The 18,614-nt window shown below is 43.3% G+C and overlaps 1 protein-coding gene across 3 annotated transcripts; it reads left to right on the forward strand.

Moving 5' to 3' along the window:
- Window positions 1-6,759: 6,759 nt before the first annotated feature.
- On the forward strand, window positions 6,760-18,044 carry LOC142774832 (uncharacterized). Of its 3 annotated transcripts, none has more exons than XM_075875963.1 (5): window positions 6,760-7,051; window positions 11,979-12,041; window positions 14,191-14,279; window positions 17,437-17,596; window positions 17,694-18,044. In XM_075875963.1, the coding sequence occupies exons 1-5, from the start codon at window positions 6,859-6,861 to the stop codon at window positions 17,954-17,956; spliced, it is 768 nt and encodes a 255-aa protein (XP_075732078.1). In that variant the 5' UTR covers window positions 6,760-6,858; the 3' UTR covers window positions 17,957-18,044. The 3 variants fall into 3 exon arrangements, with proteins under 3 accessions (XP_075732078.1, XP_075732079.1, XP_075732080.1); XM_075875964.1 differs by having other exon boundaries at window positions 6,760-7,041; window positions 11,987-12,041; XM_075875965.1 differs by having other exon boundaries at window positions 6,762-7,041.
- Window positions 18,045-18,614: the final 570 nt, after the last annotated feature.

Here is an 18,614-nt window from a genome sequence, read left to right on the forward strand (position 1 = left end):
TTTCATTTCTTGTTCTTGCTTTTTTCAAAAACAGTGTTTTATGAAACATAGAACTGCACTTACATTCTTTACAGTGTATGGCCATGCGACTACCATAGCCATTCTTAACATTTTAAGCATGCTGTCTTGCTCAAACATTGGGGCATTGTCCAGTTTGTCTTATGTTTACGTTTCCACGTGTCAATAGTATCTCATACACAACATTATATTAGCATTCAGTATACCTATTCTCGTGACGAATGGTGAAATAATGGCTATTTCTGTTGCTTTTTAGTACACACACTTTTGAAAACTTGCAAGGGATGGCAAATAACAAGATAAAATCATATCGGCTCGCTATTTTCTTATATTGTGAAACATCTTATGTACGTACGGTATAGCATGCAAAGATCTTTGGTCATTCTGTTTTTATTTTGGTCCTGTTTTGTTTAACTTGACTTTCTGCAGGAGGGTTTAGCACACGGGTGTGATGGTGCTGTTGGGATATCCAGCATCCTTTAGTCTTTTAATCTGGTTTTTAAGGCTTACCTCATTCTTGTGCTCACATGACTTCTGAAGGGTGGCCTCAATGCACGTGGTGGCAATTCCTCTGTGTAAATTGTGTATATGTGTAATTATGTGTTATGATGTACTAAAAAAGATGTCCCAAGAATCAGAATAAGTGACAGTAGTCAAAGTTTTTGTCACTGCCTTTATACAAATACCAGTTTATTTGTTGACTCCTGCAGTATTTTAGGGCCTCTTATATAGATAGGATGTTTTCTCACTTTTATTACATTTTTGTATTGATGATGCCATATGCTCAGGAGGTAGAATGTCGTTATGTTCTTTCTGATAACTTCTAGCTTCTGAGCAAAGATAATGTTTCAGAAAAATGAAAAAAGGCTAGCATAATATTAAGACATGGGAAGAAAGCAGAGTTGATCAAAAATGAATGCATTAGTTGGGAATGAGATAAAAAGATGGATGACAGGTCAGTAATGTCAATTAATTTATATTAGAACACACGAAATGTAGCAGAGGGTGGCAGGTGATTAGTTCCAATGAGATCAAGAAATTATCAGCCATAATATGAAATTGGCTCATACAGGACACAGAACATTGATTGGGCTTCCACCCTGCAGTGGACATAATATAGGCTTAACGCTAACAATGAGCAAAGCCTGTGAAATTAATGCTCCATGAAATGAGCAGTACTGCACAGATTGCTGTGCTAGACTTCCCATTTTGCATGTTTTTACCAGCTTATCCTGCTCGCTGTTCAGACACAAAGCTTCACCAGAAAAACAATGTTATACTTGGTGAGGATAATGCCAGTGAATCCAGTGTTTTATCTACACCTTTCCTTGCTTAAGTCCTCCTCCAAACTATACGATTTTTCTTGGAAATGTTCTGCTTACAGCACACCAACCGATCAAGTGAAACAACTTTATTGGGGTCCTGCAAGACGTGCCCTAGTATGCAATCACCATTTCACTTCACGTTACAACATACTGGTGGTAAAAATATACTCTGGCAGGGTACAGAAGTGCATGCACTGAGCTAGCTTGTGCAGCACGGTCAATCCCAGAAAGCTGAACTTATGTTTGGTACAGAATTTTGTAACCACACGATGCTTGCACAGATTAAATGTGGTCACACATAGCAACTTCTGAGCTTTTTTATGAAATGATCTCGCAGTATCTGAAAACATTTGTTTTTTTGTTTACTTCATAGTTCCCAGTGAAATATTTCTCTTGTTCCTCTCATTGAATAATGGCATTTGGTGTGACTAAGGTGTTCCTAATGCCTCACTATGAGATCAAAAAAATGATTCTCCTTGAAATTGCTTCACAAGCATTTCCTAAGATATTGAATGACACTGCTTGCACAAGTACAAACATTTGCTAGTTTTATTGAGGGTTGATGATAAAGGGAATCAGTTGGTGCATCCAAGCCGGACAGAGATTGACTGGCCCTGAAAAGGGCCGTTTAGTTATATATCTTGCAGCTTGTTCCAGGTAGACAGGGCTTCATTCTGTAGAAATGGTAACTCATCACACTGGTTCCCCAGCATGAAGAACATAACTTGATGCTAACACTGACTCAGATGTTCTGAAATGTCATAGAGGGTACATGAAGGCTGGGTACATGAAGGTTGCAGTTATACTAACTGTACAGTCAGCATGCTTGTGTGATATGTGCATAGCTGCATCAAAGCCACGTGTGAGAATTGCGTGAACAGCTGAAAATCTCAATGGCAGCATAGCTTAAGAAGTCTGTCATCCCTTTTTTGCCAGTTTCCAATATCATCCTTCCCTTTTCTTGCATCTTCTTTCAATATATCTGGGGTTTTGATTCCCAAAACCACGATATATTAATGAGAAGCAAATTTTGAACATCTGGTGTTCTTTAACATCTTCACTTGTTTGCAGCGCAACACCAGAAACACAGGACAGGGAAGGAGCAAAAGAGAAAGAAAAGACGGCGCCGACTCTGAAAAAGACGGCACTGACATCATGACACGCACATGTCGTGATGTAAGCTGCCCAAAGAGTGGCCTCCCATGAGAATAGTGAAGAATTGGGAATAGGATCTACCAGTAAGGGCTTTGTGTGCAATTCACAAACAGTGAAAAAGATCCACCAGGGGTGAACCACAGGTACATGGTGCACTCTGGTTGAGAAAGAGCAGAGTAAAACAGATGTACCAGACAGGAGATTATAAATGGTTTTGTCTGGAGCTGGTGCCAGACCGAGCTCTGATTAAGCGTAAGGGAGTATTGAGCGCCAGGCCAATCTGATCCCATTCCTGTGATGGGGTGCAATATGATGACAGGTGCGAATTCCATTTTCTCTTTTTTCCATGGGTTTAGGGAAATAATTTTTCAGGGATCAGATGAAAATACCTCCAACATACATAATAACATGCTTATTCTTGGGCGTAGTCATGCCTAGCCACCAGATTGGGAGAAAAAGGAATGTTTGCCGAAATGTGCGATAAAGTGTTTGGTGCTACGCCTTGACGGAAGTATTGTTAGGTGCTTTGGAAATCGGTACGCCATTTCTGTAATCGTTAAATATGCAACTGCATGTGCCACTGCTAGGGATAGCGTGACACTCCCAGCCATTTCGGGGTAAGCCCTTTTAATCTACATGAAGATGTTAATGAGCCCGTTCTCCATCACAGCAGTAGCTGTGGCCATTCCTTCAACTAGGCCTACTGCGGCGCCAACTAAACGTCTGCATGAATTTAGCGCTAGTACCGTACATAATAATCAGCACGTGCCTTGGGTTCACTTCGATGGTGTTGTGAATTCATCTTGCGTGACAATGGTTTAAGTTGCATGCGTGCCTTAATCATTATTGCAATAGGAGACCATGATTTATCGTCACGCATGGTGTTGCTTAGCTCGGTCCTCAGTGTTCGAAGCAGGTTCCGCCTTGTGAGTGCATGAGAGAGGCACAAGAGTTGATTTCTGCTCTGTGTTTCTATAATTCCCTAGCCTGTATTATACAGGAAGCGGATAGTGCTGGTGTGTGTCAGCTGCCTCGGTGCGCTCGCAACCGCCTGCCTGGTAAGACTGATAGCTCATTCTATCAGCGCCTTGTCGTACTCCCTCCTCACACTGCGACATGTCCTCCACTTGGAGGACATGATGACGGAACAAGATGATACGAAGCCCAAAACCGCAATGTTTGCAAGCCACAACCCGAGCAAACAATTCAACGGTGAGGCCAGAAAATCTACCTGACTAGGCCTGGAGCAACAAGCCAGAGAGCATATTCTTGGCTGGATAGATGGATGGATGTGGCTGTACCCTTTAGATCGGGCGGCGGCTAACGTCACCTAGCCGTAATGCTTAGTGAACTAACCACTAGATTTTTTTTTTCCCCTTTAAATAGTAAAGTTGGACGGGTACTTTGAAGTGAAGGGTTTAATTTTCAATCGTGCCTTGACTTGAGCCACCAATCAGATAACCTCCTTCTAGTTAAGTCTACCCGCTTAAAGTCTATTTTGCCCTCCCTGTCCTAAACACCAGTGCTTTAAAAAACTCTGCGCCATCATCTTGAACTATAAGGTGAAGCCCTTTACAGAGCATTGTCAAGTGTTCGGCAGTTTTTACTTTCTCTTCCCACGCACTGCATATTGTGTCTACCTCTTCATATTTGGCCCGATATGTCTTGGTTCGCAATACTCCCGTCCTGGCCTCAAACAGTAGAGAACTACCCTGAGTATTATCATAGATTCTTTCTTTGGCAATTTCCTGCTTAAAAGTTCGATAGATCTCTAGTGCAGACTTCTTAATCATGCCAATTCTCCACATGTCAGTCTCCGTTTCCTGCAGTTCCTTTTTAACCGATAGTTCTTTCTGGTTTGGCCACCTGCTGCTTTCTAAGTATTTACCAGTCAATTTCCTGGTTCGCTTCCTCCATTTTGTATTGACATTCTTCATGTACAAATAGCTGAAAACCTTCATAGTCCAACGCTCCTCCCCCATTTCTCTCAATCGCTTCTCAAATTTTATCTTGCTGCTAGCTTCCCTGCCATCAAATGATGTCCATCCCATACCACCTTGCACTCCCTGGTTTGGTGTATTCCCGTGAGCTCCTAAAGCAAGCCTACATATTTCACGTTGCCTAATTTCTAATCTTGCTTGAACTTCTGACCTCATGCACAAGACCGCATTGCCGAACGTCAGCCCAGGAACCATGACCCCTTTCCATATTCCTCTCACAACATTATACCTATTGTAATTCCACAGTGCCCTATTTTTCATCACTGCTGCATTCCTGTTATCTTTAGTCGTCACGCATATTTCGTGTTCCCTCAGGTACTCGGTCCCATTGCTTATCCATATGCCCAGTTATTTGTATTTATCTGTTATCTCTAGCGTGACTTCCTGTGTTCTAAGCTCACTGCCTTTGTTATCATTAAAAATCATGACTACTGATTTTTCCTAACTGAATCTAAAATCTAACCTATCTCCCTCATTACCGCAGATGTCCATCCACCTCTGCAAATCTTCCTTGTTGTCGGCCATTAGCACTATATCATCTGCGCAGGTTAATGCTGGTAGTGCCTGATCAATGAGTTTTCCTTGTTTGACTAAAGAGAGGTTGAAGCCAAGTCCCCTTGCCTTTAATCCTTGTATACGTACATCATGAATAAGAAGGGTGACAGTGGGCACGCCTGCCTAAGTCCACGTTTCACCACTGTGGGCTTGGATACCTGTTTTTCCCACTTTAGCTACCTTGTTAGTTTTATAGATTTCCGTTAAACGATTAGTGACTCCATCTTTTACACCCAGTGTGTCAAGTATTCCCCACAAGTCCTCTTGAACCACGCTATTGTACGCTCCCTTGAATTTCTGCAGGCCGGTAGGAAGCTTCACAGCGCAGCGCCTGATCTTGTGAAACGGCGCAGCCATGCAGGCAGGACATTCAATTCCCTCCCTATTTTTTGTATACTACTGTCCTTGTGTACATCGTAGAACACATAACATTAATGATAGCAAACAGATCATTGATTCGGATAGGCCTGGTGTTTTTATTTAAAATGGAACAACGAGGAAGCTGCTGAAGCTCGTGCCTGTATACAGCTGCTTTATATGGAGATGAAACTTTAACGAAAAAAAAAAATGTAATGATAAACAGTAGGCTCATAACAAACAACATTTCTCTGAGGTTGCATGGAATATATGTCCCATGCAAGGCTATGCATTGCAGTCCTTACTGCATTAATTATGTACACGTACTGCAGGGCATGCAAGTGTATGCAGACACACGCTGACGAAATGACATTTTTTGCTACATACAAACGTGCACCGCACCAAATAAGACGCACGTGTTTTTATAGTCAGGGAACACTCGTGAATATTGATGAAATCACACAGCTCGCTTACAGTATAAAATAAACACAATTGCGAACAATAAAATTCGACGCTGTTTAAAGAGGCGGACCCAGGTTACGAGGAGAATTATCAGTATGGCATACACACCACGTGTCAAGCTTTTGCAACATCTAAAGAGACTAAATATGGAAAGTTGCCTTTGTAAGTTAACATGACAGTACCAAATGGAGAAGCCACACGAGAGAACAATTCATCGTGGGCTAAAGAATGTGTTTTAAATATTATACACAGCTTTGCAAGATAATATCGACGAGTTTTACTCGTCTAGGTGTGGGAGGTGTAGGCCTGATAAAATGCGATGTTGCTTCAGAGCCTTTCTTTTGTAATGTTGCAATTTTATTCAACTCTTTCAAACGCGGCACCGTAAATTTCTACTGGGTGCTCGAACACGGCAAGCAGGTCGCGGGGCAAAATCTTTGTAACATTTTATTACCGAAACAGCGATACTAGCAATGCTTGAGCTGCACTTGCTGTTTTCTAAATTGTAACTTCCTCAATCTCATCACTGTGATCAGGAAACAGAGAGGAAAAGTACAGCAGTAGTACGTAGAGAAATATTTAATTTCAAGCCCTTAAGCAATATCATCTAAACAAATTGCCAGTTCACTGTTGAATTCTCGATGGAAACAAACAGCTGATCAGGGACGCAAGCTTGGCTTGGCACTGGCTTGGCCGTTCATACAGAGCCAAAAGCCGCTGCAGGAAACTGGATTGCGGATCGTATTGAGACAAAATATTTTATACATTTTTGTTTTCTTTGTTTCATTTCTCTAATTGCTCTTGTGATGGCGTGGACCGCGCTTCGTCATCTCATGTACCGGCGCACTGTTCTTAAGTTTAGTATGGCGCACGATAATACATGATTGCGTGCTTTAATTCAAAAAGGTTCGCGAGTATGGCAGCAACACTGCAATGTCGGGAAGAGGCACGTGGAAGAGGATAGTAGTAGAACCAGTAGCAGCTGCATGCCCGGGTGGAGCGACGGATGCCCAGATGGAGGAATGTCAACCCGATGCCTTTTGTGTTGGCCGTTCTGGCAGTTCCGCCGACTTTATAGAAAGAGACGACCCCGTCGCTTGTCCTCTTCTCTTTTCCTTCGGGCATCAGCGACAACATTGACGGACGACGTGTTCGACTTCACCGTGGACGTGAGTATAGGTTGGTTTTTCATTCGAGTGAATTCTTGTTCAGATTTGCAACTTGTCGACTTCATCCTGATCACCTGTCACCGGCAATAAGTCACATACGTGTGATATTTAGGTGAAATAAATTATAATGCACATTTTCTGCTCCATTTGCGTGACTTAGCTACACCAGGACATGAGGTAAAGCCTTTGTCGCCTAGCCACTAGCAGGCAAGATCGATCACTCGCATCCTTCAGTTCACGAATCAACGCGCCTGCCTTAAAATTAGTAAGCTGCTCGCAAAGAATTCTTACCGAGGCAATTTTGTTTTCTGTGAACAATGCACCGTAGATTTGTCTTGAATAACAAAAAAAAAACACTTGAAAAATAAATGTCGCGAACTTTTAGAAAACGCCGTGTCTAAGAGCTAGACGCGGCATTTTGTAAAAGGCTCATTAAATTCAGTATGTTTTCGTAGTTTCTGCTTAAAATTATTATTGTCTATGAATTTCATGGCCCAATCTTTTGCTTTGGCTGAAAATCTCGGCGGCAAAAACTTTGTTCAGTGTCCCTTTAAGGGCAGGTGTAGATGCCATCATTTCAGTCGCAAATCTTTTTGCTAGTCGGTCGGCTGGTTAACAATAAGGGTACTAACTAGAGTTCCAGATTTCATCAGCAACACATCATCATGGCTTCATCAGATGCTGCATTATATACATTCTATCCTCGTTTTTAAATAGGTGTACCGTATGGTCCACTGTTACAGGAAACAAGCGAGCTCATGGACAGTGAGCCATGTTGTGCCAACTGGCAGCGAGGCTTGTGAATGGGACGCCTGCGCATAGAATCGGGGTGCGCCCAGTTTTGTCTGCCATTTCTCCGCCTGTACGCATGACAGCATTGGAAAGCGCATCCGTATTTTAGCTGCGCAATTTATCTAGCCCAGTGCCTCCTGCTTCAGGGATTTCCTGTGAGCACAAAAAATGCATGATTTTAATCGTTGCTGCAGTGTTTTACAAGTTGTCACCGTAAAGCACATCATATTTTTTGCATAATGCTCGCTGCAACTAGCAAGTTTCGATGACTCAAAATGCTGTTCAGGTCTGATGTAGCAAACATTTTAAGCTCGTCCTCGTGACCATGAAATATTGGTTTATTAAATAATGGAAGGCAGAGTTGGTATCAGTTGATTTACTGTGTGAAAATGAAAAGTGTGAAGGACCGTGCCTCGCAAGTAAGCCCCGAGAGCATGAGCAGAGAAGTAGCAGATGAGGATGCTCATGCGCTGCATTTCCAAATCTCACCAGCACTAATGCTTGACGGACTGCTGGCCACGCACTAGCGTGTTCTTTCTGAAACAGGACTTTGGCCCTGTAAGCAAGTTCTTGAAGGGCATAAGTAAAACGTAGAATGGGCCCCCTAAATGCACCCATCCTTGAACCATTGGGCTTATAAATTAGTGCTCTTTTCAAAATACAACTATTCTGAGCTATAAATTGTGACAGAACAGTGCACGAAGTTTAAAAATGGGAAAAAGGTCTTTAAATGTCCCCTTTATAAATAGTGTTCTTGTGATGTCACTTCTGCCGTTGTCGCCCTCTCCCGCCATGCCCGTGTAACTCCCTGGGTACTTACGGCAGTTCACGTGCTGCAGTGCGGTTTGTTGGGGGCTCGTCATCTGTTGCTGTGAACGATATGGAAGCATTGTGGTTTTTTGTTGTCTTACTTTAACGAGCTCATTGGATTAGGAAGGCCTCGCTCGTTCACTCAATACAAGACCAGATAATCAAGATGTGCGACACATATACCAGCCACGGCGTACACGGGCTGCCCGCCACAACCTATGAGGGTTTATTATCTTGCTTTTACTACAAATTGCCTGGCCCAAAAACAAGTGAAAGCTCAAAATCTCTCGAGCCGCAATTTTAAGAGTGGATGTGCGAAGCGCAGCTGCTCCCATCGAAAACTAGTCGTGCAGAGCTAGGCAAGTTTTCAAGAGATATAATATTATGAATATATTGTCACGGCCTACGCCACCAAAGTAGCAATGCCCCCCCCCAAGTGTTTTAAACAGTGCTGATGTTGAGCTTGAGCCTCTTTGATTGCAATTTGCGGAAATAGTCGAGGAAAATATTATACAAGGCAGATAGCGACTTTGCGTGGTGTGTGCCGCAGTAATGCCAGTCATCACTTTATTTTTCGCGTATGCTTTAACACACTTTTCACTTTGTATTTTGCTTTTGTTGTACGCTAATGTACAGTGGAGTCACTGAACATGATAGAGACCGTGTATAGAATTAATTGACTAATAAAAAAAAATCCTGACGCCCAACTTGAACCGATCGGCTATACTTCAAAGTGAACTAATATTGTTTCCCATTCTTTATAGTTTGTTTCAATGCAATACCAAATCTCCACGATCGCCCTCACGATTTTAACCGCCTTCCTCGCCATCATGATTTTAACTGCGGACAAGTTTGTATGTACAGTATCTTGGTAAGCTATATCTGTTTGCAGGTAAATACTTGGCTATGGCACTTACCCGTAATGAAGTTGCACCTGAAGATGCAAATATTGCAAAGTTTCTTCAAGTAGCTTTTGTTAATCTGCACCAGCCAAATACGCTGGTACATTTAGGAAAATCGCAATGTGCGTTCTCAATTTCAGGTTATAAGTTTCAGCGAAGAAACACCCTAAGCTCTGCTCCCTCTGCGTGGACTACTGAATCAACTTGCCTCACTAGCAGCTCATAATTTCTCAAACTTGCATCGTGAGGCAAAACTAAACGGGTGCAAGCACGAGGAGACAACATGGCAGTTGTAGGCGATAGATTCGGTTGGTGCCCGGGCATGTTGGTGGCGCATTTCGGAAGTGACGAAAAGGCGCTGGGAGATGCACGTGCACACTTTGTATAGTTGCTGTATTGGACAGCAAACTTTTTTTCTTATCTGAGCAGTTTTACCAAAGGAAGCTTCATCATATGGCGTGATAAATGAAGCGAATCCACAGGTTGAACCACATCATAGCCTCGCTGTGCTTTTGTACTTTTTTTAGCTCGCAAAATTTATTGACGGATAAGGCAGCACTTGTTTCTTTACCATATGATCATCTCCGGTGTGCTGCTGCCTCAATATTTCAAATTCTAAGCATTTACACCATTGTATGCTAACTTTTCCTTCAAAGTGAGACAAGCCACATGTGTATTGTAGATCAAGAAGCATGCCAGTTTTACGTACTTGCAAGGTAAACATCAGAAATGCCCAGTTGATCAAAAATACTAGTTTAATGGTGCATCTACATAGCAGAGCACCTGTGGCACCTCGGGAACAAGATAATGCCACATATGTTACAAGAGATAATTAAAAAAGACAGGGGACGTTCCGTGAACAAATAGAAACAAAAATAAAATGGCACGTGGCAGCCAGCGAAGGCGGCAAGGGGGGGGGGGGGGGGAGCCCGCGGGACTTCAGCGGATGAACGTAAGGTGTGTGTTTAATATGTGGAAGAAAAAAAAAATTCAAAATTTTGGCGACTGAAATGAGGGTGACTTAGCGAGTGCGCTCATGACGAGAGTAAACACGGTTATTATCATTTTTTTTTTTCAAATCTCTTTTGAAAGCCACAAAAAATCTGTATGTGGTGCAGCCTAACAGAAGGTCCGTGAAGGCAAATTATGCATTCGTCGTTGTACAAAGGCCTATTTTTTTTTTTTTTTTCATGCGCACCATCCCCGCCGCGGTGGTCTAGTGGCTAAGGTACTCGGCTGCTGACCCGCAGGGCGCGGGTTCGAATCCCGGTTGCGGCGGCTGCATTTCCGATGGAGGCGGGAATGTTGTAGGCCCGTGTGCTCAGATTTAGGTGCACGTTAAAGAACCCCAGGTGGTCTAAATTTCCGGAGCCCTCCACTACGGCGTCTATCATAATCATATAGTGGTTTTGGGACGTTACACCCCACATATCAATCAATCATGCGCACCTTAAATAGTGCTCAAAATTTAATTGCATATGTTGTTTTCATCCCCGCTGTATTCCGTGCTGTTTATGATGTAAAAAAAAAAGTAGCACGCTGAAGTGGTGCTGCTTTTGGGCAACAGTTGAAAATGGCGGGGTGCATGAATGTGGAATACTGCCGCTTACACTCAAATCATTCTTGTGGTCACCTCCCACTGTTTGCAGCATGTGTTGTGTATACACAGCTGCATATTTCCTAGCTAGAAAAATTTGATTTTAGGTGTTTCTCGCCATTTTCCATGTAACTATTCCACAATTGCACACACTGATCAGCAGGCTTTCAATTGCGCTGAAGGACACAGGTGCCATAAAATTCATAGTCGATTCTTTCAAGAAACCGTATGTAAAGGCTGAAGCTTCATGCGTACATACACACACACATACCATATTGTTTTTTGTACTTTATGAAAGCTGCGAAGGTCTCATAGGTTACGCTTGGAGGCTCCATCACCACAAAAGTTTTGTGAGTTTCAAATAAAAGTACTTTGCGCATGGCCACTTTTGTGTAATTTTTTTGTGTAGGTGTTATTTGAGCAGCCTACAGTGTTTACTTTATAAGCCTGTATGTATATGTTGCATTATAAGGATGCAGAATGTGTGTAGCTGTACAATATAGATGAAGTGTAAAAATTAAGTGTGTCTATTGTAGTGTTCTTGCAACCAATCTTACCCCCGTATTCTAGAACGTCCCTCCACTCAACGCTTCACCTTCACTTGAGATGGCTGATGGGAGCGCCGTCTCTAAGCAAAGAAAATTGCTGCATGTCAGCAATAATCTGCTGTGATACTCGAGTAGCGCAGCGTCGCTTTCAAACGAGCAGCGGCACAGGGCTCAACTCTGTCAAATGAAGGGTGAAAGTCGAGTCGGGGAGTGTTTATGAATATGGGGGTTAGTTTTGTTGTCTTGTTAACCTGCCATTAACACTGGATTGATGCTACTTTGCTCTAGCTGTACAGTGCTCTCCAAGGCTCAAGGAGGCACCGCACGGGGAAGGCTCGGAGCAAACCATGCGTGAGTTTCCTTTCATTGTTACACTATGCACGTATTAAGTGATAGACTTTAATGTATGCTATTTGTATTGTGCATGTTTTTGGGAACATACAACTTCCAACATTTATATGTTCTGACGAAAATCACGCAAGAATGAGAGAAGCTTGTGCAAAAATTATGCAAGAGTGTAAGAAGCTTTTGCAGAAGTCTGTGAAATGAAGTTTTGAAATTTTGTGGCAATGTGTCATTGTACAGTGGTCAACAGTCTTGCTCAGCATGCTTGACTGCAGGGCTCCCGGCTGCACAGGCGCATCTACGGAGTGCCTGATGCATGATGGGCCAAATGTCAGCCTGCACACTGGTGCCTCTTATCCCCGTTTGTCTGTTACATCAGTGTCTCTTGTAAAGGGGATCAACTGTGCTACCTTTTTTTTTTCGAATGTAATGAGTTCTTTTTCCAGATTATTGTTGTTTTAAGGTAGAGCCTCACATTTCTATCAAATACTGAAGATTCTATTTTTCCTTCTAGATGCTATGAAGTCACTTCTTGTGTTGCAATAGAGTGAACACTGTTATGAGAAAAGCTACTTTATGGAGTTAACTCACTCCATATTGACTTAACACACAGAATTGGTGAGAACTACACTCCATTCCAGCTGCATTGGGAATAATATTCATTTGCATACTTCTGTTTCTTTTGTTTGTTTGTTGGCTGGAGGTTTGGAGTATAGGGTGGCCAGAGGGCACTGTGTAGTCTTTCTTCATCTTCCCAATTTTGTGAACATCAATTGATAGCCGTATGGGAAGCAGCCAGCATGCTGAAACAGCGGTGCAAGCATGCAAGGTGTTCACCATTGCATGCAGTCAGTTGCTGTGAGCAACCTACTGCATACAATTAACTGCGAGTGGTGCTGCACTATGTGTGCCTCCTGGAAAGCTGCAATGGTAAAGTGCCACAATCATATAGTAACATGGATAACATCGTAATTTGTTTGTTGAATAATTTTGCAACAGAATCAATGGAGTTTTGGATAAATTTGTGTATCTGCCTGGTTCATCAAAGCTACAGAGTCAAATGCGGTATATACTCGCGTATTATGTGTACTTTTTTTGTCAATCTGGTCATGTGCGAAGCTAGTAGGAATCGCTGGCCTAAAAGCTCAACTGGGAATATATGTTGCAGGCGCTGTCACAGCTGTCTCAAAGCGGATTGTCATTTGTTTGCTAAGCCTGTTCAAATGCCCCCATTTTCTTGAAGTTCTTCCGAACAGTGCTCACAAAAACCAGTTCCCATGACAGGGTTATACCAGAGAACATAAGTACTCTCCAATAATTGTCGGGAACCCAACGTAAAGTAAGATGCAGACAAGGAAGCGCGATGCCAACACAGCGCTGTGTGTGTCGCCCTTCATGTGTGTGTGTGTCCATTCCTTCTCCCAGTCTTCTATTGCATTGTGTTCCCTCCGATATCTAACCAACACACCCAAGCTTCTATGCTAAGTCTTATTCAACGCACTCTTCTGCTGGCTCCCATACTGAATATTGCATGTCGAAGAACTCCACGCTGATGTGCTTAGCGGTAGCACGGTTTCAGTTTTCTCCGGTAAGCTTTATAACAGCAATCTGCCTCGTATATAATTATTGTAGCCTATCACAAGGAACGGTAAAAACGCAATGGCCAGATGGCGAAACCGAAAAAAAAAAAAATAGTGCGAAAACCTGCCTCATCTAATAGATGTGACAGGTCCTTGCACGCGTTCAACATCTGTGCTGTGTCTCGGGAATACATTCTTGCCGTGGAAGAGGTGGGAAGATAGGAGGCAAACCTTTAGGCATTTCGGACTACACATAAACAGGTTTCGGTTTTCAAGTTCTATGTTCTAGGGAAAGCATAAAAGTTCATGGAAGAAGGTACCTTGCACTCAGTCCATTTTGTGTAAGACTGCACTCGCCTGCTCGACAAGAGATGTGCCTGATCAGAGCATCATGAAGTCAAATGTGTCTGTGTGTGTGCTGGCAAGGTGGCTCGGGCTGGTTGGGGAGGGCAAAGTATGCGAGCAAAAAGTTTCTTGTAGTAAAGCAGGCTGGCTAATTATACTGGTGAGCAAATTATGTGAGGATGCAAATTGTGCGAGTAAATATGGTATGTATGTACTCTTGTATGTTTCAGCTCTATTGCTACGGATCCTGCGGATCCAACTTGGCATCCGGCAGCAACAAAGAGAGGTTCTGCAGGAGGTGCGACAGCTGAAGCACGAGGTACGGCTCTTGTCCGTGCCTCAGCACGCCCAGCCAGCACAGCGCCCCTCCGACCTTCCCCGGCTGCCTGCTGGTACAATTGGAGAAGTGGAGGCAGCAGAGGCAGCTGTGCAGAGTAAAGCTGTGGCTGTGGCTTTGGTGTATATTTCTTGATTTTTAATATGCCTATGTAACATGCAGAAATTTAGTACTGCTTTAAGATACTGTGTTTCGGGAAACAAACTAGTCAGGTTATCTCATGAGCCACTGTACTACAGTCGAATATGAATAATTCGTACTCAAAGAGGCCAGAAAATTTGTTCAAATTAAAAGAAGTTCAAAATAATGAAAGTTACCGTAATTACTTGAATCTAACACGCACCTTTTTCCCGATTAAGAGAGTTCATAAATCGCATGTGCGTTAAAATCGAGTACGAAAAAAAAAATGAATATGGTCATTCTATTGCCATCGCCACTTACAAAATGGCCGCCCCCTACGTGCGTCGGCATGGCGCGTCGGTCATTTCTGCCTATGTGTTTCCCATGCGCGGCACTTCATACGTGTGCTGAGGAGTTCGTCATCTTGTAGTACATTAGCATCGACGGCATGGTAGGGCCGACTCCAAAAACTCGACGAGTGCACCACAATGCTGCTTCTAAAAGAAAAGTCGTCGCGTGTGCCGGAACGGACAGAAATCGGGCCGCATCGCGGTCATTCGAAGTTCCCGAAACGTGCGTGCGGGACTGGCGGAAACAAAAGCAGAATATTGTCGACAGCAGAGATTCACGCAAAGGCTTCAGTGGACCACAGCAGGGTCAGTTTCCACAAATTGAAGAGCTGCTCGGCGAGTATGGGATTAAGCAGTGAGCGGCACAGCGGCCCGTGACGACAGAACTGCTCCAAGTGCAGGCTATGCAGTTAGCCTTAGAAAAAGGGCTAATGCAGAGCCATTTTAAAGCGAGCAGGTGCTGGCTAACGAACTTTATGAAGAGAAAAAGCTTTTCCCTCCGAAGGCCAATGGGCATATGCCGTAAGTTGCCGGAGGAGTACGAAGAAAAGCTTCAGAGTCTTCAGAGGTTCCTCCTAAACTTGCGGCACAACAACGGCTACCTGCTTGGGCAAATCGGGAATGCCGATCACACGCCTCTTTACTTCGACATGCCTGGCACCACAACTGTCTAGGAGAAGCAAGTTTGTGTACTGACATCGGGCCACGGTAAAACTACAGTGACAGCAATGCTCTGTTGCACGTCAGATAGGCATAAGCTTCCCCCGTACTTCATACTTAAACGGAAGACGCTGTCAAAAAGAGTCCTTTTCGCGAGTGGTGTGATCAAGCGGGCCAACGAGAAAAAAGAGTGCGCGTTGCAACTGATGTCTTAGGTTTTTTTTTTTTTTTTTTGTCGTGGAAATCGGGGGCGCGTTACAATCGAGGGCGCGGTAGAATTGAGTAAATACGGTAAACGAGCGGAGGGCTCACCATGCAGTGATGCATGTGCATGGAGTTTTATTCACAAATTACAGGACATCCGTCATTAATTAAAGTAGTCAATACATGTCTGTACACGTTGGCCTTACAACGAGTCAACAAGTTTTGCGTGCAGTTTGCAAAGCATTTGTACTTCGGCTTCAGTATTCTCCTGGCAAAAGAAGTTGCGCGTGGCAATGTCCAGTGCTGACACTCTTCGAAAACAACTGTGTTTCCGCTGTTATTATCTGCGCGGCAGCCGGAGCGTGGCCAGCACATGATGAGAATGGAGGAGCGTCTCCACCTGGAGAAAAGCAGATCAGCATTCGAGAGAGAAACACTCCGCGGCAGCTTTTTTTTTTCTCTCTTCATGCGCGGTGTTGAAAGGAGAAGAGTCTCTACATAGCAGGAACGAAAAACAGGGAAGCGTGACACCGGCGAGTTGCAGATCGGCATGAGAGAGCCAACTCTCTGCGACAGCTTTTTTTCCCCTCTTTCTCTTCATGCGCAGTGTTAAGTGGAGAAGGGTCTCTACATGGCAGGGACGGAAAAAGCCGAAGCGTGGCACAGGAATGTCGCAGATTGGCATTTGGCAAACATTCCACCGCAGTCTTTTCTTTCCTTTTCTTCATTTTCTTCTTCAAGCACAGCGATGAGGTGTCTGAAGTGCCACCGCAGGATTGGGCGGGGTGCTGAGAGCATTTTCGGAGCGCGGTATAGCTTTGATAGGACCACAGTGTCAGTTCAAATTAAGTGTGTTGGAATTAATGAGATTCGACTGTATTTACTATAGTCTGTGAAGTCCGAGTGAATTGTCCTAAGCTAGCAGACGATGTAGGCGGCATGGTGTGTTTGATGGGCAGTGACTAGCAATAGCCTGCTTAAAACAGACATTCAGTAATTTTGTTCATTTATCACCCTATTTCCTGTCCGGTGCGGCTCTCTCTACTTTGAGCTACAGTTCACCCTGCCTTGTGTTAGCCGATTTCTTACTTTTTTAAAAATCTAACATGCACCCAATTTCGCAGTGTGAAGAAAAATGCACCCTTGTTTATTGTGATGAGATTTCTACAGCGACATGCCTCTTTGTTGGCTATCACAGAAAAATATAAACAGCAAATGGTGCGACCATCTAGTGCGACTTTTATTTTTCTATCAGTTTCATCTATGACCAAGATTTGGTCGCTCTAAGGTTGCCTCTTAGTACGCCTTGATCATGTTCATTTATCTTGTTGTGCTCTGCTTACAATGCATTGATTAAAAACATGTCCAAGCTTCTTTTTGAATTCCACATATTTTATCGTTTTTCACCTGTAGAAGCTACTCCTGGTCAACATTCAGGCAAAGACATTGTAACCTCGAAGAAACGTGTATTGGAATTTGAGCACTGTACAAAGTAATTATACTATTTTATAGCTAGAATCAATACTTATTAAGGGTTATAACAGTGTTGTATTTGATTTCATAACAGCGAAACTGCATTCAGGGAAGGACTCTGAAAGGTTCTCACACTGAGTGTGAGAGGGCTGATGTGGAAACCATTTTAGGTCAAGTGAGTTGAAGTTAGCATAAAAATACAATGAAATGTTGTGATGCCCAAAAATTCAAGTTGTTGTTTTCAGTGTCCTCTTCTTGCAGATATTTATCATGAAAACATTTCGATGTGCTGTTGCGTTTACCCTAGCTATGCTTCTTGCATTTTTTTACAGCGCAAGCACCTCCTGCAGATTGGGGGACGTGGCCTCCGAGAAATTGGTGTGAATGCCATGAAGGCTGTATTGGCACATGACGTGCAAGTGCTGTACAGCCTTCATGGCAGAAAAGGGAAAAGGGCCTTTGTGAACCTGAGGCTCTGTAGATTAGTGACAGGTTAGACTTGTTCATTGTTTTATGTGTGTGTACCCTTGTGTATTCTCTGTACTGCAGTGCTTCATGTGTACTATGGTATTTCTGTTCTTGTATGCAGATGTCATCTGCCAAAAAGCAGGGTGCGACCAGGCGGAGGCCCTCAACTTTATTAAGAGGTGGCTGCCAGGGTCTGGTGATCGCTGTGGGGGCAGGAAGCGGCGCTTCAGAGAAACATTTGTTGTGGAGCAGCCCGATGATCCCCACTCTCAGAGTGCAGATTATCGGCTGCTCGCGGCAGCTGGCTTCCTGCCCAGCCACAGCAGCCAGGGCCTTCACAGCACCACTGTCACTGTGCCCCCAACGCAACCTGACCTGCAGTAGAGCGGGCCTTTTTTAGTTGTGTATATATATTTTTCAATGTATACATTTTTTGTTGTACCAAATAAATAAAAAAAAAACAAAGAATAAATAGTCTGCAGACTGTCGGTGGTGCACTGTTCGGCTAGCTTATGCTGATTCGGAAGCACCATCACCATGTTTTAGTTACAAAAAAAATGCTCTAAACTATGAATATTCTTGATTACCATGTGGGGGACATATGTGGGGATTGCAAGTGGGGGACATACGCTTTCAGCATTTACTTCCTAACGACTTTTTTCGATCTGCTGTACCAAATAACAGTACCAAATAAAGCACTCGCTATTGCAAAAGATAAATTGGTAAAAAAATAAACTACACTTCTAGTGTTAGCAAAGAGAATGAGAAATAAAAGATGAAATAGATCGAGTAACTGCTTTCAGTTTTCAGCATTCAATTTTCTGTTGCCCCAAGTATACAGGGCTGCAAAGCTACAAGAGCGGGTCATCGAGGCATATTGTTTAAATCTTTCTGTAAGAAAAATTCCCTACTAATAATGTTTACATAATGGCAAGCCAATCAGTAGCCAATATTCGTCGTGCAGGAAACATCGGTGTAATAACGGCATTTGATTGGCTGCAATGTGGCCCTGGATTGGTCCAATGTCGGTCGTACATCCGTA

Source organism: Rhipicephalus microplus, chromosome 10 (genome assembly GCF_043290135.1).
Source record: "Rhipicephalus microplus isolate Deutch F79 chromosome 10, USDA_Rmic, whole genome shotgun sequence".
Classification (NCBI taxonomy): Eukaryota; Metazoa; Arthropoda; class Arachnida; order Ixodida; family Ixodidae; genus Rhipicephalus; species Rhipicephalus microplus.